This window comes from Schistocerca serialis, chromosome 5 (assembly GCF_023864345.2).
Source record: "Schistocerca serialis cubense isolate TAMUIC-IGC-003099 chromosome 5, iqSchSeri2.2, whole genome shotgun sequence".
Lineage (NCBI taxonomy): Eukaryota > Metazoa > Arthropoda > Insecta > Orthoptera > Acrididae > Schistocerca > Schistocerca serialis.
Window position 1 is genome coordinate 356840078 of NC_064642.1, and position 27456 is coordinate 356867533.

Sequence of the window (27456 nt, forward strand, 5' to 3'; positions counted from 1 at the left end):
GCTTAGTGTATTCATCTCTTGGTCTCCCTCTACGATTTTTACCCTCCACGCTGCCCTCCAATACTAAATTGGTGATCCCTTGATGCCTCAGAACATGTCCTACCAACCGATCCCTTCTTCTGGTCAAGTTGCGCCACAAACTTCTCTTCTCCCCAATCCTATTCAATACTTCCTCATTAGTTATGTGATCTACCCATCTAATCTTCAGCATTCTTCTGTAGCACCACATTTCGAAAGCTTCTATTCTCTTCTTGTCCAAATTGGTTATCGTCCATTTTTCACTTCCATACATGGCTACACTCCATACAAATACTTTCAGAAATGACTTCCTGACACTTAAATCAATACTGGATGTTAACAAATTTCTCTTCTTCAGAAACGCTTTCCTTGCCATTGCCAGCCTACATTTTATATCCTCTCTACTTCGACCATCATCAGTTATTTTGCTCCCCAAATAGCAAAACTCCTTTACTACTTTAAGTGCCTCATTTCCTAATCTAATTCCCTCAGCATCACCCGACTTAATTAGACTACATTCCATTATCCTTGTTTTGCTTTTGTTGATATTCATCTTATATCCTCCTTTCAAGACACTGTCCATTCCATTCAACTGCTCTTCCAAGTCCTTTGCTGTCTCTGACAGAATTACAATGTCATCGGCGAACCTCAAAGTTTTTATTTCTTCTCCATGAATTTTAATACCTACTCCGAATTTTTCTTTTGTTTCCTTTACTGCTTGCTCAATATACAGATTGAACAACATCGGGGAGAGGCTACAACCCTGTCTTACTCCCTTCTCAACCACTGCTTCCCTTTCATGTCCCTCGACTCTTATAACTGCCATCTGGTTTCTGTACAAATTGTAAATAGCCTTTCGCTCCCTGTATTTTACCCCTGCCATCTTTAGAATTTGAAAGAGAGTATTCCAGTCAACATTGTCAAAAGCTTTCTCTAAGTCTACAAATGATAGAAACGTAGGTTTGCCTTTCCTTAATCTTTCTTCTAAGATAAGTCGTAAGGTCAGTATTGCCTCACGTGTTCCAGTGTTTCTACGGAATCCAAACTGATCTTCCCCGAGGTTGGCTTCTACTAGTTTTTCCATTCGTCTGTAAAGAATTCGCGTTAGTATTTTGCAGCTGTGACTTATTAAGCTGATAGTTCGGTAATTTTCACATCTGTCAACACCTGCTTTCTTTGGGATTGGAATTATTATGTTCTTCTTGAAGTCTGAGGGTATTTCGCCTGTCTCATACATCTTCCTCACCAGATGGTAGAGTTTTGTCAGGACTGGCTCTCCCACGGCCGTCAGTAGTTCCAATGGAATATTGTCTACTCCGGGGGCTTTGTTTCGACTCAGGTCTTTCAGTGCTCTGTCAAACTCTTCACGCAGTATCATATCTCCCATTTCATCTTCATCTACATCCTCTTCCATTTCCATAATATTGTCCTCAAGTACATCGCCCTTGTATAGACCCTCTATATACTCCTTCCACCTTTCTGCTTTCCCTTCTTTGCTTAGAACTGGGTTTCCATCTGAGCTCTTGATATTCATACAAGTCGTTCTCTTATCTCCAAAGGTCTCTTTAATTTTCCTGTAGGCGGTATCTATCTTACCCCTAGTGAGATAGGCCTCTACATCCTTACATTTGTCCTCTAGCCATCCCTGCTTAGCCATTTTGCACTTCCTGTCGATCTCATTTTTGAGACGTTTGTATTCCTTTTTGCCTGTTTCACTTACTGCATTTTTATATTTTCTCCTTTCATCAATTAAATTCAATATTTCTTCTGTTACCCAAGGATTTCTACTAGCCCTCGTCTTTTTACCTACTTGATCCTCTGCTGCCTTCACTACTTCATCCCTCGAAGCTACCCATTCTTCTTCTACTGTATTTATTTCCCCCATTCCTGTCAATTGCTCCCTTATGCTCTCCCTGAATCTCTGTACAACCTCTGGTTCTTTTAGTTTATCCAGGTCCCATCTCCTTAAATTCCCACCTTTTTGCAGTTTCTTCAGTTTTAATCTACAGGTCATAACCAATAGATTGTGGTCAGAGTCCACATCTGCCCCTGGAAATGTCTTACAATTTAAAACCTGGTTCCTAAATCTCTGTCTTACCATTATGTAATCTATCTGATACCTTTTAGTATCTCCAGGGTTCTTCCATGTATACAACCTTCTTTCATGATTCTTAAACCAAGTGTTAGTTATGATTATGTTGTGCTCTGTGCAAAATTCTACCAGGCGGCTTCCTCTTTCATTTCTTAGCCCCAATCCATATTCACCTACTACGTTTCCTTCTCTCCCTTTTCCTACACTCGAATTCCAGTCACCCATGACTATTAAATTTTCGTCTCCCTTCACCATCTGAATAATTTCTTTTATTTCATCATACATTTCTTCAATTTCTTCGTCATCTGCAGAGCTAGTTGGCATATAAACTTGTACTACTGTAGTAGGTGTGGGCTTCGTATCTATCTTGGCCACAACAATGCGTTCACTATGCTGTTTGTAGTAGCTTACCCGCATTCCTATTTTCCTATTCATTATTAAACCTACTCCTGCATTACCCCTATTTGATTTTGTGTTTATAACCCTGTAGTCACCTGACCAAAAGTCTTGTTCCTCCTGCCACCGAACTTCACTAATTCCCACTATATCTAACTGCAACCTATCCATTTCCCTTTTTAAATTTTCTAACCTACCTGCGCGATTAAGGGATCTGACATTCCACGCTCCGATCCGTAGAACGCCAGTTTTCTTTCTCCTGATAACGACATCCTCTTGAGTAGTCCCCGCCCGGAGATCCGAATGGGGGACTATTTTACCTCCGGAATATTTTACCCAAGAGGACGCCATCATCATTCAATCATACAGTAAAGCTGCATGCCCCCAGGAAAAAATACGGCTGTAGTTTCCCCTTGCTTTCAGCCGTTCGCAGTACCGGCACGGCAATGCCGTTTTGGTTATTGATACAAGGCCAGCTCAGTCAATCATCCAGACTGTTGCCCTTGCAACTACTGAAAAGGCTGCTGCCCCTCTTCAGGAACCACACGTTTGTCTGGCCTCTCAACAGATACCCCTCCGTTGTGGTTGCACCTACGGTACGGCTATCTGTATCGCTGAGGCACGCAAGCCTCCCCACCAGCGGCAAGGTCCATGGTTCATGGGGGGGAGGGAACCATGGTTATGAATACTATATTCCAGAAAATGCTTCACAACAGTGTATTATGCAAATTGCCCGCATAGACTCCCTGTCTGTAACTATTCATACATATTATTTATTATGCTAGTATGCACATTGTCTGCTATATAACATGAATTGTCTCTCAGTTCTGTTTCACTTTGCTGGGTTAGATCATACCATTGATAGTGCTAGAACATACAGTGGCAAAATTATCCTTACAAGAAGATTTTCAGTGGGAGTACCTATGTAGATGTAAAGCAGATGGTATAAAAAATGGGCTCAGAAAGTGCGTGTTTTGTCCGAATATCATACTGATTGAACAATCAATGAAAAGTTTTTTTCAGCAATAAGAGAAATATGTGTATAGTATGAGAAACCAATAGCCTTGATAGAAAAGTTAATCAACACATTTTGAGGTGTTTTTCTTTTTGTGAGTTGATTTTAAGGGATTGGTTTATTGTGAAATGCCAAGTCTTTTCTCATTCCCTGTACTAACAGTTGCCTTCTTTACTGAATTTCCTGGTCGCCATCATGTTTTCTCTTGATGTTATGGTCCTGCTATGCAGTGCTATGATTTTTGACCACTAACTTCTTTTCCAATTGCGGAGGGGTGAAGGCTATAAGAAAGCTTCTCAATTTAAAAAACTCACTATGAAGTCACAAAACACAGTTTCCATAGTTCTTCTATATTCAGATAAGTTCTCAAGTCACAACCACGGATAATTAACAAAATTTTCCAGACAACATGTTCATATATGATGCTTCAATGCTTGACTGATACCATAAGTTCATACTTAACTCAAGATACAATGGCATAGAATCTAATATAACAATATTGATTTTTCTTTAGTGCTCGGTCATTGCCATTAGCACCCTTTCTTCTTTGGGGTCCACAGCACACCCAAAGCATGACTGCAATGTGCAAGTGACCCCTCTCTGGCCAGTCCAAATTACACATGTGTCATCACTTTCTGCACATTTCTTGCATTTTTCTTCTTCATATCTGCACATAAATTCCACAAGCCCAGGCACAGTAGATGCTCTTTACACTACTACTAATTTAAGCCATGTTTTTCACATGCATATCTTTCATCAATCAGTAAAAGGAAAGTGAGACATTTCTATGCTTTATAGTGACATGTACCACAGCAATGTCAGGCTGGAATACTAATGTTTAGCAGGAGATAAATGTTTTGTTGTTTCTCAGAAATGTCAACAGCAATGAAGGCAACAAAATGTGTGACTTGATGAGAGCTTTTGTAATATATTTTATTTATCAGTCTATTGCTGTCCGCCCCTGGTAGCTGAGTGGTCAGCTCAAAGAATGTCAAACCTAAGGGCCCGGCTTCAGTTCCCAGCTGGGTCAGAGATTTTCACTGCTCAGTGACTGGATGTTGTGTTGTCGTAATCATCATCATTTCAAGCCCACTGATGCACACATCGCCGAAGTGGCATCAAATCGAAAGACTTGCACCAAGCAAACAGTCTACCCGACAGGAGGCTCTAGTCACATGACATTTACATTTATTTTTAGTCTATTGTTGACTTATTCAACATTACCATAAGTTGTTCTGATTAGTGGGATCAGTGGAATGTGACCTGAATATTAGTGTGTACCAGTATGGGTAAAATATAAATGGTAAGTGACCCCTCTGTGGACAAAATTATTCAATAATAATGACAAGAATTATAAGTGCTATATTTGTGCTGCATAAGAAACTTAATAAACATATTTTGCTAAAAAATACATTTGAGTAATGTTTATGTAGTATATTTTGTAGTGTAGCATAAGGGATTTAAGGATACAAGTGAATTAAATGTTAGCTTATGATTCATTAATATATAGTTTTCTGGAATGTGGAAATACATAAAAATATGGTTCTTTTGATCTGTATAGTTCTTATCTTTGTAGGAGTCCATACAACAGTTTCCTTTTTTCTTAATGTAGTAGTAGTAGTAGTAGAAGTAGCGCATAAATGAACATATACTTCCCACAGGCAGTTGATTGACTTCACTCCAGTTCATCATTTTACATACAGTTCTCTTTTCAGACACAACTAGCCAATGTCCTCTATTTTCCTGGCAAACAACTTGACTTTGAATATTGCAGAAAAAGTCTACAGTTGATTTCTTTTGAAAACTACTAGTTTGGAAACAGTTCTACTGTACAACTGCACAGATAAAGGCTAAAATCTTATTATCTTCAGAACTGCCTGATGCTGTACAGTTATTTGTTGACACATAATCATCATCATCAGTAGCACTAGAGGAAGTACTCAGGCAATGTCATCTTTGTCTTTGTCTACCAAATGAGTGAATACACTCTTCTTTCAATAAAATGCTGTAATATTGATTTTCTGTAAAATCAGCAGTTTTTTTGCAAGTGACTAAGCCAACAATTTTTTAAAGTTTTAAGAAAATATGCTATAACATTTTGGAAATAATGTCTACCATAATAATTTGTTATACAACCATATGAAAAGGATAAATAGCTACTCACCACATAAACGAGGCATTGAGTTGCAGGAAGGCACAATGAAAAAGACTGCTAAACATTTCAGCTTTCAGAGAAGAAACTTCTTGTTTAGAAATAAAAACACACACGTGTTCACACAAGAACAACTCACATACACATGCAAGGGACCCAGTGCCTGGGGCAGTGGTCATGTGTAGGTGATTTGCGATTGTGTGACTGGATGTGTGTTTTCTGTTTTTTGTCCAAAACCTTGAATGTTTAGCAGTCTTTTCATTGTCTGTCTGTGACTCAATGCCTTCTCTACATACTGAGTAACAATCTATCCTTTTTATATTGTTGTTATGCAGTCCTAGACATATCATTGTTTAATTTGATAAACAAATATACATATTGCTGTTATTCTGTCGTGGACATATCATTGTTTAATTTGTTATACATATATACTTCACTGACACACAGTCAACATGGATTTAGAAAACACCATTCTTGTGAAAAACAACTAGCTCTTTACACACAGTAAGTGTTGAGTGCCATTGACAAGGGATTTCAAATTGATTCTGTATTTCTAGTTTCCAGAAGGCTTTTGACATTGTACCACACATGTGGCTTGTAGTGAAATTGTGTGCTAATAGAATATTGTCTCAGTTATGTGACTGGATTCATGATTTCCTGTCAGAGAGGTGACAGCTTGTGGTAATTGATGGAAAGTCATAAAGTAAAACAGAACTGATTTCTGGCGTTCCCAAAGGTAGTGTTATAGGCCCTTTGCTGTTCCTTATCTATATAAATCATTTAAGAGACAATCTGAGCAGCCATCTTAGGTTGTATGCAGGTGATGCTGTCGTTTATCAACTAGTAAAGTCATCATAAGATCAAAACAAATTTCAAAATGATTTAGAATAGATATCTGTATGGTGCAAAAATTGGCAGTTGACCCTAAATAACGAAAAGTGTGAGGTCATCTACATGAGTGGCAAAAGGAATTTATTAAACTTCGGTTACATGATAAATCAGTCAACGCTACAGAATGTAAATTCAACTAAATACCTAGGAACAACAATTACAAACATTACAGTCGGAAAGAACACATAGAAAACATTGTGGACAAGGCAAACCAAAGCTGCATTTTGTTGGCAAAACATTTAGAAAATGTAACAGATGTACTAAAGAGATTGCCTACATTATGATTGTCTGTTCTATTTTAGAATACTGCTGCATGGTGTGGGATCCTTACCAGATAGGATTGATGGAGTACATCAAGAAATTTCAAAGAAGGCAGCACATTTTGTATTATCACAAAATAGGGTAGAGAGTGTCACCAAAGTGATAGGAGGATTTGGGATGAACAGCATTTTAAAAAGTGTGTTTTCGTTGCTTTGATATCTTCTCGTGAAATTTCAATCACCAATTTTCTCCTCCGAATATGAAAATATTTTATTAATGCCAACCTACATAGGAAGAAACAATCATCATAATAAAATAAAAGAAATCAGAGCTTGCACAGACAGATGTAGGTGTTCATTGTTTGTGTGCTCTTTTCAAGATTTGAACAATGGAGAATTATTGTGAAGGTGGCTTGATGAACTCTCTGCCAGGCACTTAAATGTGATTTGCAGAGTAACCATGTAGATACCAGACAATAATGTTTAAAAGTTCAAAATTTACATTTTTTAAGATGTGTAATAGTAAATATCTACAGATGCCACTAATGTTCCTGTGCTATACACAACATCCGAGATTCAACTTCTCAAGTGGTTCAGTAAAGTGTCACATAGTGACGTCACTTCGTGGAATTGTAATTTGAAGTGTTACAAATCTGTGAAGTATGACAACTGTGAGAAAATGCTTCTCACTACACAGCTACAACAATGTACTGAAGTGTTACAACTTCGTTGAGCTTGTCCATAGAGGGTTAAAGAACTGCAGACATTGAAGACTCATAATACAGCTGGAGATGTGATCTCTAACTTCCTCCTCCTTATTATATGTTTGATGCCATGTTTCTTGTTGAAGCTACTTATTTTCACACAGACTTTCTCTCTGCACTGGTATGACATTTAAACTACAAAATTTTATTTTCCTTTTTCTGATTTCTTTTACTGTATGTTTTTGTCTCTCCAGATCAGCAGTCAGTGTGTCTGACTGCCATGGGAGGGTTCAATACCTGATACCAGTGGTTGCAGTAATAATGAAGTTTGGCAGATAGAATATTCATCTAAAAAACTTGTATATTAATGCTGCACTTCTGATGCTTAATTTTATTTTATGTTGGCTGTATGCCAGGTGCTTCACCATCTTCCACACACCAATTTTCCATGCAGGGTGTGTGATGGAAGAAGAGGAGGCGAATCATGTCAACAATAGGTCATATACCAGGTGATCAAAAAGTCAGTATAAATTTGAAAACTGAATATATCATGGAGTAATGTAGATAGAGAGGTACAAATTACCACACATGCTTGGAATGACACGGGGTTTTATTAGAACCAAAAAAATGCAAAAGTTCAAAAAATGTCCGACAGATGGCGCTTGATCTGATCAGTTGTTGTTGTTGTGGTCTTCAGTCCTGAGACTGGTTTGATGCAGCTCTCCTTGCTACTCTATCCTGTGCAAGCTTCTTCATCTCCCAGTAACTACTGCAACCTACATCCTTCTGAATCTGCTTAGTGTATTCACCTCTTGGTCTCCCTTTACGATTTTTACCCTCCACGCTGCCCTCCAACACTAAATTGGTGATCCCTTGATGCCTCAGAACATGTCCTACCAACCGATCCCTTCTTCTGGTCAAGTTGTGCCACAAACTTCTCTTCTCCCCAATCCTATTCAATACTTCCTCATTAGTTATGTGATCTACCCATCTAATCTTTAGCATTCTTCTGTAGAACCACATTTCGAAAGCTTCTATTCTCTTCTTGTCCAAACTATTTATTGTCCATGTTTCACTTGCATACATGGCTACACTCCATACAAATACTTTCAGAAACGACTTCCTGACACTTAAATCTATACTCGATGTTAACAAATTTCTCTTCTTCAGAAACGCTTTCCTTGCCATTGCCAGTCTACATTTTATATCCTCTCTACTTCGACCATCATCTTTTATTTTGCTCCCCAAATAGCAAAACTCCTTTACTACTTTAAGTGTCTCATTTCCTAATCTAATTCCCTCAGCATCACCCGACTTAATTCGACTACATTCCATTATCCTCGTTTTGCTTTTGTTGATGTTCATCTTATATCCTCCTTTCAAGACACTGTCCATTCCGTTCAACTGCTCTTCCAAGTCCTTTGCTGTCTCTGACAGAATTACAATGTCATCGGCGAACCTCAAAGTTTTTATTTCTTCTCCATGGATTTTAACACCTACTCTGAATTTTTCTTTTGTTTCCTTTACTGCTTGCTCAATATACAGATTGAACAAAATCGTGGAGAGGCTACAGCTCTGTCTTACTCCCTTCCCAACCACTGCTTCCCTTTCATGTCCCTCGAGTCTTATAACTGCCATCTGGTTTCTGTACAAATTGTAAATAGCCTTTCCCTCCCTGTATTTTACCCCTGCCACCTTTAGAATTTGAAAGAGAGTATTCCAGTCAACATTGTCAAAAGCTTTCTCTAAGTCTACAAATGCTAGAAACGTAGGTTTGCCTTTCCTTAATCTTTCTTCTAAGATAAGTCGTAAGGTCAGTATTGCCTCACGTGTTCCAGTGTTTCTACGGAATCCAAACTGATCTTCCCTGAGGTTGGCTTCTACTAGTTTTTCCATGTAAAGAATTTGTGTTAGTATTTTGCAGCTATGACTTATTAAACTGATAGTTCGGTAATTATCACATCTGTCAACACCTGCTTTCTTTGGGATTGGAATTATTATATTCTTCTTGAAGTCTGGGGGTATTTCGCCTGTTTCATACATCTTCCTCACCAGATGGTAGAGTTTTGTCAGGACTGGCTCTCCCAGGGCCATCAGAAGTTCCAATGGAATGTTGTCTCCTCCAGGGGCCTTGTTTCGACTCAGGTCTTTCAGTGCTCTGTCAAACTCTTCATGCAGTATCGTATCTCCCATTTCATCTTCATCTACATCCTCTTCCATTTCCATAATATTGTCCTCAAGTACATTGCCCTTGTATAGACCCTCTATATACTCCTTCCACCTTTCTGCTTTCCCTTCTTTGCTTAGAACTGGGTTTCCATCTGCGCTCTTGATATTCATACAAGTCGTTCTCTTATCTCCAAAGGTCTCTTTAATTTTCCTGTAAGCAGTATCTATCTTACCCCTAGTGAGATAAGCCTCTACATCCTTACATTTGTCCTCTAGCCATCCCTGCTTAGCCATTTTGCACTTTCTGTCGATCTCATTTTTGAGACGTTTGTATTCCTTTTTGCCTGCTTCATTTACTGCATTTTTATATTTCCTCCTTTCATCAATTAAATTCAATATTTCTTCTGTTACCCAAGGATTTCTACTAGCCCTCGTCTTTTTACCTACTTGATCCTCTGCTGCCTTCACTACTTCATCCCTCAAAGCTACCCATTCTTCTTCTACTGTATTTCTTTCCCCCATTCCTGTCAATTGTTCCCTTATGCTCTCCCTGAAACTCTGTACAATCTCTGGTTCTTTCAGTTTATCCAGGTCCCATCTCCTTAAATTCCCACCTTTTTGCAGTTTCTTCAGTTTTAATCTACAGGTCATAACCAATAGATTGTAGTCAGAGTCCACATCTGCCCCTGGAAATGTCTTACAATTTAAAACCTGGTTCCTAAATCTCCGTCTTACCATTATATAACCTATCTGATACCTTTTAGTATCTCCAGGGTTCTTCCATATATACAATCTTCTTTCATGATTCTTAAACCAAGTGTTAGATATGATTATGTTGTGCTCTGTGCAAAATTCTACCAGGCGGCTTCCTCTTTCATTTCTTAGCCCCAATCCATATTCACCTACTACGTTTCCTTCTCTCCCTTTTCCTACACTCGAATTCCAGTCACCCATGACTATTAAATTTTCGTCTCCCTTCACCATCTGAATAATTTCTTTTATTTCATCATACATTTCTTCAATTTCTTCGTCATCTGCAGAGCTAGTTGGCATATAAACTTGTACTACTGTAGTAGGTGTGGGCTTCGTATCTATCTTGGCCACAATAATGTGTTCAGTATGCTGTTTGTAGTAGCTTACCCGCATACCTATTTTACTATTCATTATGAAACCTACTCCTGCTTTACCCCTATTTGATTTTGTGTTTATAACCCTGTAGTCACCTGACCAGAAGTCTTGTTCCTCCTGCCACCGAACTTCACTAATTCCCACTATATCTAACTTTAACCTATCCATTTCCCTTTTTAAATTTTCTAACCTACCTGCGCGATTAAGGGATCTGACATTCCACGCTCCAATCCGTAGAACGCCAGTTTTCTTTCTCCTGATAACGACATCCTCTTGAGTAGTCCCCGCCCGGAGATCCGAATGGAGGGCTATTTTACCTCCGGAATATTTTACCCAAGAGGACGCCATCATCATTCAATCATACAGTAAAGCTGCATGCCCCCAGGAAAAAATACGGCTGTAGTTTCCCTTTGCTTTCAGCCGTTCGTAGTACCAGCACAGCAAGGCCGTTTTGGTTATTGTTACAAGGCCAGATCAGTCAATCATCCAGACTGTTGCCCTTGCAACTACTGAAAAGGCTGCTGCCCCTCTTCAGGAACCACACGTTTGTCTGGCCTCTCAACAGATACCCGTCCGTTGTGGTTGCACCTACGGTACGGCTATCTGTATCACTGAGGCACGCGAGCCTCCCCACCAACGGCAAGGTCCATGGTTCATGGGGGGGGGGGGACCTGATCAGAATAGCAATAATTAGCATAACAAAGTAAGACAAAGCAAAGATGATGTTCTTTACAGGAAATGATCAATATGTCCACCATCATTCCTGAACAATAGCTGTAGTCGAGGAATAATGTTGTGAACAGCACTGTAAAGCATGTCCGGAGTTATGATGATGCATTGGCGTTGGATGTTGTCTTTCAGCATCCCTAGAGATGTCTGTTGATCACGATACATTTGCAACTTCAGGTAAGCCCAAAGCCAATAATCACACGGACTGAGGTCTGCGGACCTGGGAGGCCAAACATGACAAAACTGGCAGCTGAGCATGCGATCATCACCGAACAATGCGCGCAAGAGATCTTTCACGCGTCTAGCAGTTTGGGGTGGAGTGCCATCCTGCATAAACATTGTACATTCCAGCAGGTGTTTATCAGCCAGGCTGGGGATGATGTGATTCTGTAACATATCAGCGTACCTCTCACCCGTCACAGTAGACTAAACAACAAATGTTTAGCAAAATGGTATAAATTTTGATCTCTCTCCATTGACTGCTGTTTTGTCTCTGTGGGAAACCCATATCTCATTCCTGGTCACTCTGCCTTCTCCTGCTTTCCTTCTGCAACATAACAAAACAGTCTAGAAAGTGGTTATGGCTTTTGAATTTAACAGCCACTTTCTGAAAATGGTGCTAATAGGTGAAGGATACATCTAAGATCATATCCAGGTACATGGGAGTAGGTTTACAGTATAAAGTGTGACTCCTGAACCTGACCATAGGCTGTAGCTTGCCTTTCCATTACTGAAGTGAAACAAAGTTATTTCTATCTGGACTAGGTTGCAGATGATATTTCATGAGGTAGTCATCCATCTACTGAAGCACTTTAAACAGTGAGTTACCTCACTGAAATATTGTATTGTATGGTGAGGGTGATATCGTCAACATAGATGAGTTTGTGAGATGCAATTTCTGGAAGGTAATGAATATGCAAGTAGAAGATAACTGGAGATGTTAATGAACTATGTGGAAAACCATTGTTAAGTTTGTGGAATTTTCAGTGGCATTTTTGTATGAATTTGGAAATAATCTGTTATTGTGTATATTTTTTATCTGAGTGAATATTATGTGACATGGTATGGTGTTGATGAGTTTGAGAACACTTCCTCCCACCCTTCCCCCCGGACCTCTTCAAATAGTGCAATAAGCAGCCCCAGGGTATCAAGAAATATGGAGACATTTTTTGTTTTCCTCCCAAATCAAATTTTTGAAAAGACAGTCAAGGCGAGTTTCTGATTACAGCAGTCTCTATTTTACCTGAAGCCAGCTTGCTCACCTGGTCTAAGAAGTTCAATTTCAAGAGCTATTATGATTGGAATAGGTTTTACAGTTGCTTGTAAATTACACTTGACAGAGTTAAGGATCTGAAGCTGTAAATAATTTTGGATCCTCACATGGTTTTGAGATAGCAATAATTTTATGTATATTTTAAAAAAGAGCCAACAAGACTGGTTGTAAAACATTTTTGAAGGAAGAAGCAAGTCCACATTTTGTTGATGGGTCACAGTTCCTTAAGGGTTCATGGTTTATGGTTTACACAGTCAAGTGATGTAACTTGCCATTTCAAAGTATGAGCAAGGCTCATTTAAAACCTCTTATTGATGAAATGGTCTTATGTATTGTTCATTAGCTATCTGTCTGATTTTCTCTATCTTAGTTTTGATTTAATTTGCTTAGTGAGAGTCTTATTCTCTGAAGCCCATGGTGTACATATGCTGTGACTGTTTTGTGCACCCCACACTAAAAGAAAATTAAGGTTACTTTCCAAAATGCTCACTTACTTCTCACTGACAGGTTAGAAAACATAAAGAAAGTCAGCTTCATTTCTAAATCTACTTGATGGCATAAAATTTATAAAGGTGTACTTTGTAATACTCAGTTGTATAAAGTTAAGAAAACATGTATTTTTGTATTATTCGGATTTCATAACAACATTACAACATTTTTGAAGTTTAAATGAAGTATAATCTGCATTGTGTTATAATTTTTTTGCTTCTTTTACATTTTCAGGTGACATAGATGATGATGAAGAAGTACTGGACTGGCTAACTAATCCTGAAAATATGGAACTGACTGATCACATTGAAAGGGTTAACAGAAAGATGTTTCAGAAAATAAGGCAAACGTCTGACTATGTGGCAGTATTCTTTTGTGAGTAAGATCTCTCATTTCAGATAATGTGAGTGAAATTGTGGGACATTTCCATTCATTCTACTATTTTGAAAATTTGCTTACCAAAACTCAGTATTTCAAGTTCTACAATCTTAATTTGTTTGGGTAACAATGAATAAATTAACAAATATAGTTCAGAGGGTCACATTTTAAAGTACTGTATGTTTTGAAATTAATGCTGGCTTTAGTTGTAGCAGTACTGTCCAATTGTTCTGCTTAGTGTAAATCATCAGAAATTTGACTGTTACAGTATATCCTGTAACAGTTAAATCTCCATTGATTTGAAGTGAAGCACAGTATATGGATAGTATCATTACAACTGCAGCCAGTATTAATTTCAAAACATGTAGTACTTTAAAATGTGCCATTTGGAATCATGTTTGTTAATTTATTCATTGTTTTAATTCAAAATTAAAACAATTTGGAATATTGTTAAAAGGGAAACCATGGCAAGCAATTTGATAAAATTGAAATTCAATCCACCTCTCCTACTGAAATTAGGAAAGTAATAAATTCACTCAAAAGTAAAAGCTCACATGGAATTGATGGCATTTCTAACAGAGTACTAAAAGCTTGTTCCCAACAGAGAAGTACGATTCTCAGCCACATATGTAGCAGCTCACTGGAACAGGGCATTTTTCCAAATAGACTGAAATACGCTATTGTTGAATCGTTGCATAATAAAAGGGAATAGGTCTGATGCTAACAACTACTACTCCGTCTCACTTCAGACAGTTTTATCCAAAATTCTTGAACAAATAATGTGTTCAAGAGTAGCATCACATATTTGTAGAAATGAAGTACTAGCAAAATGCCAATTTGGTTTTGAGAAAGGCTTTTCAGCAGAAAATACTATATGTGCTTCCACGGATCAAATATTAAATGCATTGAATAACGAAACATCACCCATGGGGATATTTTGTGTTCTCTCAAAGGCTTTTGATTGTGTAAATCATGACATTATTCTAGATAAACTTAAGTATTTGGTATGAATGGGACAGTGCACAGATGGTTTAATTCATATGTAACTGGAAGAATGCAGAATGTTGAAATTAACAGTACAGATAGTCTGCAAAAATCAGCAGAGTCCTCGAACCGGGGAGGTATCAAGTATGGTGTCCTACAGGGTTCAGTCTTGGGCCCCCTATTGTTCTTAATATATATTAATGACTTGCCACTCTATATACATGCAGATGCAAAACTATTTCTAGTTGCTGGTGATACAAGTGTAGTAATCACACCCAACAAACAAGAATCAGCTGTGATAATTGAAAATAATGTCTTTCGGAGAAATATTAGTGGTTCTTTGCAAATGGACTCTCACTAAATTTTGAGAAAACACAGTATATACAATTCTGTACTGTAAATGGCATAACACCATTCATAAATGTAGACTATGAACAGAAGTCTGTTGCTAAGGCAGAATATTCGAAATTTCTGGGTGTGTGCATTGATGAGAAATTGAATTGTAAGAAACATATTGATGATCTGCTGAAACGGTTAGTTTCAGCTTCTTATGCTTTTAGGATTTTTGCAAATATTGGTGATAAACATATTATTAAATTAACCTACTGTGCCTATTTTCATTCACTGCTTTCATGTGGCATCATATTTTGGGGCAATTCATCATTAAGAGAAAAAGTATTCATTGCTCAAAAGCGTGTAATCAGAATAATAGCTGTAGCCCACCCAAGAAGACCTTGCAGACATTTATTTAAGGAGCTTGGGATATTCACAGTACCTTCACAATACATATATTCACTTGTGAAGATTGTTATTAATAACCCATCCCAGTTCAAAAATAACAGTGAAGTGCATAGCTACAACACTAGAAGAAAGGACGATCTTCACTATTCTGGGTTAAATATGACTTTTGCTGCCACAAAAATCTTTGGTCTTTTGCCAAATAGCATTAAAAGTCCGACAGATAGCCAACCAACATTTAAAAACAAATTAAAGGAACTTCTGAATGATGACTCCTTCTACTCAATAGACGAATTTTTAGATATGCAGCAGTAACTGTAAAAAAAATTAATTATTTTGTGTAAAGAAAACTTATGTTAAAGTGACATATTCCACATCATTACAAAATGTCCTACTCATGATCTATGGAACAAGTATTAATGTATGTCTGTATTGTTACATAAACCAACAGCTGTCTCCATTAGCTGGGAAGTCTGGAAGTCCCAGTGTTTGGATATTCTGTTAGAAAAAACAACTCAACATGACAAATTTCACAGACACGTTCATTGCCTGCATCTGATGGATGACAGTCATGTTAGACAATGGACTATGTTTGTGAACAGAAGATAAATTAGTACTGATGACCAATAGTTTTGAGACTGAATGCTGAATTAGTGGAGGAATTGAGTTCAAGTCCTCAGAAATAACTGTTAACTCTTTCAGATTTAGCTACCAGTATCCAGATTCCTTACATTCCTTATAAATAACTTGTGGCACTATTTAATGAAGTTAGTGTACAAAATATGTGCCATATAACTTCTGAGATTGTACAGCAGCAGGCCTATGTACTGGTGAAAGTATTGAACGCTCCCTCAAATAGTTTTCCAACATTTTGAAAATTAAAAAGATGTGGTATCCAAACAGGATATTTTTAGAGATACATAAGATTGGATTTTTACAAAAAAAATTTCAACAATAGTCTTGGTAAAGAGAACTTACAGTACCTAGTGAATTTTCTGCAGTGTAATAAATAGCTGGTGCCAAAAGTGAGATGTGCAGTTCAGAAAACAAAAATTTTCATATCAAACTTTTCAGTTGTGCATCTTCTGCATTGTGGGTACCACAGCTATAAATTTATTTAATGAATGGAGTTGTCATTTATTAAAAATTTTTCTTTGTTTCACAGTTAGTGTGTGGACGAAACTTCAATGTGACAACACAAAAACATGACATATGCGCACACAGTATGAGACTACTTAGAATGCCACTGACAGTTTGTATGCCCTGAACTCTTGGGAACAGTGTGCAGTTGTGTGGATTTGGCACATCTAATTTCAGTCATAGGAAAGCAGAATAGCGTAATGAATATATTTGGAAATCATTATGCATGGTCAGATCATTACCAGATTAGAAGCTGATCACAGTCTATGTGGGATCATCTGGAAGTAGAATTAGAGTAATGTCACAGCAGTGGAGAAAATTCTTAGAGTAAGGAAACCTTCCATGGCCATTAATTCCTTCAAAAGTATCTAAAAGCCTCCACTTTTCTAAAATATATTTTTACACCTTGGCTGATTTGCTAATATAGAAATAATTATTACAGCATTTTACTATGTTCAGCTCAGCTAATGTGTATATGTAAAACAACAGTTGCTATGAATGATTAGCAATATTACAAGTAGAAATGTGTATTGTCTTTATGCTGCAGAACCATTTTTCATACTCTGCTTTGTCATGCGTAATCTTCCTTCACACAGATTATCATTTTCATTTTTTCTTCTCTCTGTCTGTCTACAGACATAATTCTACTGTTTCATAATGAGATATTTTATGTGTATTTGCAAGTTCAGAATACATGAAGGTTTCACTTTTACTTTTCATTCATGATTTTAGACTGTTGCTGGTTCATTCCTTGAATGTATCACTTTTTTATTTATCATTTTTCATTTTTTGAAATTATGCATGTGTGCTGTACTTGTATGGATGTATTCATTCACCTTTGTTAACAATGTATCATACATTTAGTCTTGGTGCCAATGGCAACAATCATAAACTGAACAGGTAGTATATGGAAGCTCTATGAATATCATTTGAATTTGAATTGTGATTACTCCATTTCAAAAACAGGATCATTAAGCTGAGAAATTATCTCAAATTTTCATGTGAAGTTAATTGTGTAGATGGTAGAATAGCAGTTATAAAAAGTAACTGACATCATCAGAGTTCTACATGTTGATTACAATACTGCACCTGTAACATTTTGTGAAATTGTTTTACATCAAAGTTTTTTTCAGACAGTAATGACTGCAAGCAGTGTGACCGAGTTCTGGTAGAAATTGAACATATTGATGACGAGGCAGATGGAGCAGGTATAAATTTTGTGAAGATAGATGACAAGCAGATGGCAAAAGAATATGGTGTGTTTGCACTACCTGGTGTTGTGTTCTTTAAGATGACATCAAAGGAACCAGTAATATATGCAGGTAAATTTCTGCCTGAGTGATGATAACTATAATACTTTGGCTGATATATGCTGCAAAAAATATTATTTCAGCTCTTATGTAAACAAGCAGAATAATTTTGAACTTAGCTGCTGCCTGGATTTGCAATCAACACTGAGAGAAAAATAAATATTTTCTTGCTTTTTTGAAGATTACAACCACTATTATGTTAGTGACTTTTTTCCAAATATTGCATTATACTCAGGTGACAGAAGTCATGGGATAGTGATACGCACATATACATATAGCGGTAGTATCACATACATGAGGTATAAAAGGGCAATACATTGGCAGAGGTGTCATTTGTATTTGGGTGATTCATGTGAAAAGGTTTCCAATGTGATTAAGGCCACATAAATTAGCAGACTTTGAATATGGAATGGTAGTTGGAGCTAGAAGCATGGGACATTCCATTTCAGAAATCATGAGGAAATTCCAACAGTGTCAAAAGTGTGGCGAAAACACCAAATTTCAGGTGTTACCTCCCACCACGGACATGTTCGAAAGAGACACCACTCAGCACCTTGAAGGTTAATATGACCATTCTGTGTAGAGTACTCTTTGCCCAACCTCATACCGGACTTTGAGTGATGGAACAAGCAAAAAGAGGAAAAAAGACTGGGGGGTGTTACTTTGCTATTGAGCAGCAAATTTGAATTTGGGTTGAGTAGGGAGGCATGCTTGGGTAGTCTATGCAGTTGTGTGTAAACACTGTGTGAAGGCAAGAGACCTGTGTTCGAATCTTGTCCTTTGTATAAATTTTCATGTGTCACTAATGAATTATTTCATTGCCCAAATGTGGCAGAAATCACAATCTCTTTTCTGAAGAAATAAACAATTTGAAACAAATTTTGCCAACAGTACAAAGAAGATGTATAATTATAGTTTATAAGCATATGTAGAGTATAGTTGATTATCATTAATGGTCACTAATCACGGACGCTGTCTTTGGAAGTAGCTTTTGGTAGGTACTTCTTTCTGTTACAATATACCTTGATTTAACCCATGTTGAGTCACAGAAAGGAACAACAAAATACTGCTAGAAAAATAAGCTTTTGGCCAACAGGCCTTCGTCTGAATTAGATGACATACACACACACATTCATGGAAATGCAACTCAAACACTGATTGTTGGGGCCAGACTGCAAGCAACAGCACATAATGGGAGAAGCAATCTGGGTGGGCAGTAAGGAGGAGGTTGGGGTGGAAAGCAGGGGGGATAGCAAGATAGGGGCAGGGGACGGTAAAATGCTGCTTGTGGGAGATTACAGCCACAAGGTGGGGAGAGCATAGGGAAGCTAAATGCAGTCAGGAGGTTAGATGAAGGATGTTGGGGGGAGGGCAGAGGAAAACAAGAGAGATAAAAAAATTGTGGGTGCATTGGTGGAATAGAAGGGTGTGTAGTGCTGGAGTGGGAATAGGGAAGGGGATAGGTGGGTAAAGGTCAATGACTAACTAAGGTTGAGGCCAGGATGGTTACAGGAATGTAGGGTATATTGCAGGGAGAGTTTCCACCTGCTCACTTCAGAACACCTGGTGTTGGTAGGAAAGATCCAGATGACACAGGCCGTGAAAAAATCATTGAAAATGAAGAATGTTGTGTTAGCAACTGGGTGGTCCAGCTGTTCGTTGGCCACAGGTTGTTGGTGGACATTCTTGTGAACAGACAGTTTATTGGTCTTTATGCCTACATAGAACACAACGCTGTGGTTGAAGCTTGATTTGTAGATCATGTGACTGGTTTAACAGGTAGCCAGAGGTAGTTGAAACCCTGGTAGAGATTGTGATTCAGTTTCTCCAGTCCTGAGCAGTACTGAGTCATGAGGGAAATGCTCCTTTGTGGCTGGATGGTGAGACTTTTGGAGGTGGTAGGCGACTGGAGAGAGAAGGCACATGACATCTGTTTCTATACAAGATTGGGAGGGTAATTATCATCCGTGAAGTCCTTCATGAGATCCCTGGTATATTTTGAGAGGGACTGCTCATCACTACAAATGTGATGATCATGCATGGCTAGGCTCCTTTGTGGCCAGATGATGGGACCTTGGGAGGTATGGGTGACTAGAGAGAAAAGGCACATGAGGTCTATACAGGATTGAGAGAGTAATTACAGTGTGTGAAGTCCTCAGTGAGACCATGGTATATTTCAAGAGAGAGTGCTTATCACTACATATGTGACAGCCATGCATGGCTAGGACTTCTTGGTATGGAATGAGTGGCAGCTGTCAAAGTGGAGATATTGCTGTGGTTGGTAGGTTTGATATGGTCAGATGTATTTATGTAGCCATCTTTGAGGTGGCAGTCAACATTGAGGAAGGTGGCTTGTTGAGTTGAGGAGTACCAGGTGAAGTGATTGGGGAAGAAAGTGTTAAGGTTCTGGAGAAATGTGGGTAGGATGTCTTCACCCTCAATCCAGATCACAGTGATGTCATCAATGAATATGAACCAGGTGAGGAGTTAGGGATTCTCTGTGATTAGAAAGGATTCTTCTAGGCAGCCCATGAATAGGTTGATATAGGATGGAGCCATACAAGTGCCCATTACTGTACCCCATTTGTTTGTAGGTGATGACTTCAAAGGAGAAGTAATTGTGGGTGAGGATATAGTTGGTCATGGTGACTAGGAAGGAAGTAGTTGGTTTGGAATCCATCGAGTGTTGGGAAAGGTAGTGTTCAATAGTGGTAAGGCCATGGGCATTAGGAATGTTAGTGTTAAGGGAGGTGGCATCAATAGTGATGAGCAGGGCACCATATGATAAAGGAATAGGAAGTGTGGAGAGTCGTTGGAGGAAATGGTTGATATCTTTTATGAAGGCATTGGTCAGCAGGAGCAGAGATTGTCTCAGTGGTGGCACAGTAACAGCACAGGCACATTGAAAGTTGTAATTACTAAGCTACTGGACAAAGTCCTTTGTCATGTGCATGTTTCTACGCCTGATGAAGAACTTTGTCCAATAGCTTAAAAATATCCAAGAGTCTACTTCCAATATACCTGTCTGCTGACCTACGTCTCGTGCATATGGTGAGCAGTAATATTCATGTTGCTATAATAGCAAGAGGGATTTGTAATTACAATATTCAGATATTCAAATAATTTGTTGGAGAGGTAGTTAATATTGTGCATTTTTAACCAGATGTGTATTGGCACCTTGAAAATCACTTTTGCTCCAATAGGCAGAACTCTGCTCTAAGACAAAGACAATGATACAAAGTTTGTGTCAGAATTATTTTTATGTCATGTATTTTAATTGCATATATTACAGTCAGCATGTCCTAATAGTACCAACAATGTATACCTCGTATATCTGATCAGAGATTTCCTTGGATAACATGTAAGTTAACTTCTTCTTGGAAGTTCTGCTGGATATAGTTGCAGCAAGTCTCATTGCCAAAAATTCATATAGTGTCAGTGATTATATCCAGCTGAGTACCTTAGAGTCACTTGAAAATGGCAGCAAGCCTTACTGCTGGAAATACATGCAACACCAGTCTCTATACATGGCTGAACACCCAAGAATTTCAATTTCAGTTAAATGTATAGCAGAACATCCGAGAATTTAAATAAAATGTATAACTCAGTAGCAGGAGGTATCTCCAGTTTTGCCAGGCAACTAGAGAGGGCCATAATAAAGTTGTGTAGAATGAACTGGAATCGTTGTTGGTAGACATTATGTTGGATAATACTGATACAAGAAACTTGGGCATGATATGTACCTTTCAGTTGTTTCCATATTCAAGTTCTGAGTGGGGACTGAAGGGCATAGGGCAATAACAGCTGACAACTTGTTTTAAGACACTACTATCTTCACCTCATTTAGATATGGAAGCAAGAATAAGTGTTTTGTCTGAGATTAGCAATCATATATTAACAGCAATGTGCCTTAATAATTTATATTTGTATTTAAAATAAAAATATCTTAAATTTTGGAGTTCAACATGGCCCTATGCATATTCACTCCTCAAAAACTTTAAAGCTTGCTAATCATACTAGCTAATGAATCAGACATCAATCTCAACAGTGCAGGACATAGCTCAAATAATAGTTGAGAGAGCCTACAGCTGGTTCACAATGAAAGTTTAAATCTTAACCTCATAAAAAGCTGCCTCTATAATCCTCTGATTGTCATCATTGACTATTCATGCAGAAGTCCCAGATTTGATTCCCAGTTATCAAACTGGCTCTTTCTGGCCAGAGAATGTCTGAAATGGAATGTACTCAGTCGCATGATACCAAGTGAGATGTTACTTGCTCTGATGAATGGCATCAAAATTACAAGCCACCAAAACAGCCTTGGATACAATGTGAAGCTTAAAAGAAATAACTGTCATTTGCTGAAGCAGGAATAGACTTTAAAGCTCATGCACTAATAAGACAAAGTGTTTAAAATTTCTAGATGTCCACCTGGATAGACAGCTAGAATTGAGTCAAGATTCTGGTAAAATAATAAAAAAAGGGGGATCTGAGCATATTTTGCACTTAGATGTCTTTTGTATTGAGTACAGCCTGACACACTTTTATCCATTAAATATTGCCTCAACAGTCTAAGTGGTGCTAGATGATGATAAATAAGTAAAACTGATGACACTGTTGCGGCTGTCCCTTATGCTGACCCATGACCAATAGGATGGACCATGTGAGATGAGTATTGCAATGATCTGATTCCATGGATACAAAATCCTTCCCCTTTAACCAGCTCATATTAGGCACAGAAGAGGCCATGAGGTTACTGTTGAGATCTCCACCTGTGGCCCACTGATGATGAGTGACATGTCCTCTGCTGCTTACTGAGCAAGCTTGGTGAGGCAGTTGAAAACAGTTTGGGTATATCCATGGATGGTGATGGAGTTTCACCCTCCATTTGTTCCCAAACATTGTCCAGTGGATGCTCTTTGTGCTGAGTCAGTGATTATTACGAGGGTTCTTCACACTTCTCGAAACTGTACACTGGAAATATTGTTATGTACAGTGCCGGTGATGCACAGAAGTTGACTCCTACTGTGACAACATAGCCTCAATGGGCTATTGTGGTTGCTGCTGCTCTTGGTGATAAGTGATGTAGCCATCTGCAATTTTTAACGGTGACCAGCTTCTACACCAAATTCCCTACACATTTACACATGTGTCCAAAGCTGCTATAAATTCTTGAGTGAGGACGTTTTCCTGCATGAGACTGCATTTGAAGTAATCACTTTATTTCATTATTAGTGATTTGCTAATTTTGTCCCATTGTGAATGTTCAAGATTCCTGGTAGTTATAACTTGATATGTAAGCAACTGAGATGTGAATTGTTTATATATTCTCCTATATGTTTGAGAAAAAGCACAAAACACTTGAAGACAGACACTGCATTCAGTTGCTGAGTGTGCCTTGCAGAGTTTGCCTTGAAGCATTTTGTACTTTCTCTCAAAAACTTCTATAGTCAGTGGAGGAACAAAAACAGTGACCACTGGAACCCATGTAAGTAAGGAAGTGCATCTAATTCTAAAAGAGTGGAACACCATCACAGGTTAAGACACATGTGATGTTATTTCAGTATTTACATGTTGCCAAGATTATTTTGGTTGTGCTGCAGAAGTTTCATTCAGAAGCCTTTACACATCAGTTGCTATGGCCTTTGAACACTACCTTTCCTGCCATCCTTCAGACTCCAAACCCACATCATTTCTTATACACCTTACCAACTTTATCCTAACACACAGCTTCTTCTCTTTCGAAGGAAATGTATACAGACAAATCTGTGGCACAACCACGGGTACCACTTGGTACTCTCCTATGCCATCCTGTTTACGGGCCATCCAGAGATAACTTTCCTAGCCTCCCAAAACCCTAAACCTCAGATGTGGTTCAGATTGATTAATGATATCTTCATGATCTGGACTCAGGGTCAAGGCACCATATTCTCATTCCTTCACAACCTCAACACTTTCTCTCCCATCTGTGTCACCTGTTCCTCCTTAACCATATGTACCACTTTCCTGGATGTTGACTTCCTCCTTTCTGATAGCTTTATCTACACCTCCGTAGAAATTAAACCCACCAACCCCAATAGTACCTGCATTTATCTGTTACCATCCCTTCCACACCAAAAAAATCCCTCCCATAGGGCCTTGCCACCTGGGGTGGTGCATATGCAGTGATAACATCGCCTTAACCAATATGCTGAAGGTTTCACCAAGGCCTTCACAGGCAGGCACAATCCCCCAGACTAGTTCATAAACATATCTCCCATGCCATTTCCCCATACATCCCAATCTTCCCACCACCCCCAAGAATCAACTACAAAGGAGTGACCCATTCATCACCCAATACTACCTCAGACTGCAACAATTGAACCACACCTTTTCTCAGTGCTTTGATTATCTATCATTCCCTAAAATGAGGAACATTGTACCCAAGATCCTGCCTGCCCCTCCTAAAGTGGTGTTCCATCACCAATTCCACCTTCACAACAGTCTAGTCCATCCCTATGCCACTCCCGATCCTAATCTCTTGCCACCAGGATCATATTCCTGTGGAAGACCCAAGTGCATGACCTGCCCAATCCACCCACCCAGTACTTCCTATTCCAGTCCTGTCAGAGACTAGGCCACCTGTGAAAGCAGTCAGCGCATATACCAACTCTACTGCAATCATTGCACAGCTTTTTTTTCATGTATATGATTACCTACCAGCTGTCCACAATAACCTACTGCCCCAAACTTTCCACCCCCTTTGCCCTACACCTCCTACCTGTTCATGTCCTCTCACCCTCATTTTGTGCCACTCTCTGCCAACACACCAATCCGTCATTCCCCTCCCCTGATCATCTCTTTTTTCACCCTATCACCCCCCCCCCCCCCCTCCTCCATGTCACAGCCCCCAGATACTGTGCCTGCCAGGCTTATCATGATCATGCCTCCATATAGTCCCTGCACTCTCCACTAGACAGTGCTGTTTTCTCACTTCACCCATACCTTGCTAACCCTCCCCCTTCCACACCTGGCCCACTCCAGATTGCTACTTTCATTCAACTTGACAGTTGCTTTCTGGTGCTCTCTGCCAGAGATGGTGGTCGTGTGTCCATGAGTTGTGCTTGCTTGTGTGAATGCATGATTGTTTTCTTCTCTAAAAAAAGCTTTGGCCAAAAGCTAAATGTGTAACAGTCTTTTCATTGTTTCTGTCTGCAAGTCAGTATGTCGTATTAGTGGTGAGTAGCAAATTTCCTTTTCCTTATATTTAAATTTTCTGCATCATCACTAAATTGTAGGCATACGTCTTGGTGGTTTCCTTAACTAGGTCATGTTTGATTTAATCCCGTCCATAATTAATTTAGCTAGTGCTCTGTCTCTAAAGATTTTGATATAAATGCAAACACTCCTTTCTTTTTAGATAACACTGGCCTTTTTATAGTTTAATTTGTGTGGCTAGAAAGAGGAGGAAAAAATGTAGTGCATGATACTCATGCACTACAAGTGATTGTGTGATAGGTGGACCAGTTGTCTTTCTGACAAAGAAACACCACGAACTTAACCTCATACTTTTTTTTAAAAAAAAAAAAAAAAAAAAAAAAACTGTTACAATATATTAGCCCCAGAAGTCGATCCTGTACACAAATTTGCACTATAATTCTGACAGTACATAGTTATGACAATCTGGAAGTAAAGATTTTAAACTTTTTTGTGCTCTGGTTGCTTGTCACTCACTCTGCCCCGCGGCAACTGCCTAATCATTGAATACAAACTACTGTATGGTGGAGTAAGTAAGAGTTTGTGAAATATTGTGGGGCAGAGCGAGTGACAAACAACCAGTATGCATGTAAGTTTAATAAGAATTGTACTTTTGGAAGAATGGTTCAAATGGCTCTGCACACTATGGGACTTAACATCTGAGGTCATCAGAACTTAGAACTACTTAAACCTAACTAACCTAAGGACATCACACACATCCATGCCAAAGGCAGGATTCGAACCTGCGACCGTAGCGGTCGCACAGTTACAGACTTAAGCGCCTAGAACAGCTCAGTCACAGCGGCCGGCACTTTCGGAACATTGTGACTGCGAACTGTCATAATTATGTCTCAGATTTCTACAGAGGATCAGTTGCTGTGGCAGATATCTTGCAAGTGTGCTTTTTCCTCCCTAAAATATGAGTTCAAGTTGGAGACATTTCCTCCGAATAAGGGAATCAGAATAACTAAATAGTCTTGGAATATATGATATGACATGGATGGTTACATATAACAAAAAGTATTTTTTTGCCATTCCGTAGGGTAGCCAGTATGTACAGATGTACTAAAACTGGCATAATTATGGTGTAGATTATGTCATGGGATGTCTTCACCTAAATTTAAATTGCAGAAATGCACCTAATATACTGAGGATATTTTATGAACAAATATTTCCGGGTTCTTTTTTTTAAATTTTTTTTATTATTATTGTAACTTCACAAATAAAGTTAAGTGAGTTAGAACAGTTCAAATGTTTGACTACAGAACAGTGTCTTCAGCTGTCTAATAAAAAAGCTGTTGGTGTCATTTTGTGTAACTCTGCTGTAAAACTCAAGTCAGTCAAAGTTCTTTCTAGTCATTCTTCACTAAATTGCAAATTTATATTTGTTGTTTTGACTTCATGGTCAGTGTTCAGTAGAGCTTACAGGAAAAAAATGTAGTTAATCTTTAGTACAATTCCATCATTTAATTTCATGTGATAATATTTTAATCTTTTTCATTATTCCAACCTAAACCTCTGCATTGTAAGGTAATCATCTGTAGTTCCATTACAAAGATTCATTCTGAAGTGATTTGTTTAAATGTTACCATACATAACAAAGTGTCTTATGATTATTAGCATTGTAAACTACATCACTTTCTTTGTAGGTGATCTTTATAATGAAGAGCAGCTCTTAAATTGGCTACTCACACAAAAAGACCCTTCAGGAGAAGTAATTGAAGCAGTTGAAGGGGAAGAACTTCAGAAACTTATAAAAGAATCTGACTCACTTGCTGTCTACTTCTGTGAGTATCCAGTTACCTTCAAGAGTTATTCAAAAATATTATTGATCAAAGTTTTTACTATAAATAAATATTTCTTTCTGCACATGAAGTAATCAAAAGTGATATTATGCTTGCTTGTGTTAAAATAATGGTCCTACCAATTGATCTTTATCTCACTAAGTCATTATGCGATCACTACAAATTAACTCTTGAATTTAACAATAAACTTCAGCTCAATACAAACAAGGCTAAAGTATGTTCAAATGTAAACATGATACTATAGCTTCAATAACACTAAAAAAGCTTTCTGATAATTAATGCTATCTCCTTCTTTGCAGTCAGATGCCATTTTCTCAGCTTTAGCTTCTTATTTTCTTTACTACTTTGTTATATTTTCTTTTTCTCCTTAAAGAAGTCACTCCTCTGCCCAGCCCTTTCTCAGGCTTGAGTGATGTAAATGAATAATTTGTTATAAAGGTTAGTAAAAACACTTACATTTATATGTGGTAATAGGAGGAGCCACTTTTGTGCTACCAGTCTATTCCCAGTACTACACCATTACATTGGTTGTGATTGTGACTATGATTA

At 38.3% G+C, this 27456-nt stretch overlaps 1 protein-coding gene across 3 annotated transcripts in view; it reads left to right on the forward strand.

The window, feature by feature from the left end:
- LOC126482333 (uncharacterized) overlaps nucleotides 1-27456 on the forward strand; it is a 488737-nt gene that overhangs the window by 376547 nt on the left and 84734 nt on the right. For all 3 annotated transcript variants that reach the window (XM_050106394.1, XM_050106396.1, XM_050106395.1), the window contains 3 exons: nucleotides 13551-13691; nucleotides 17690-17878; nucleotides 26752-26889. In XM_050106394.1, the coding sequence (XP_049962351.1) occupies nucleotides 13551-13691; nucleotides 17690-17878; nucleotides 26752-26889 (468 nt within the window). The remainder of the gene's footprint in view (nucleotides 1-13550; nucleotides 13692-17689; nucleotides 17879-26751; nucleotides 26890-27456) is intronic.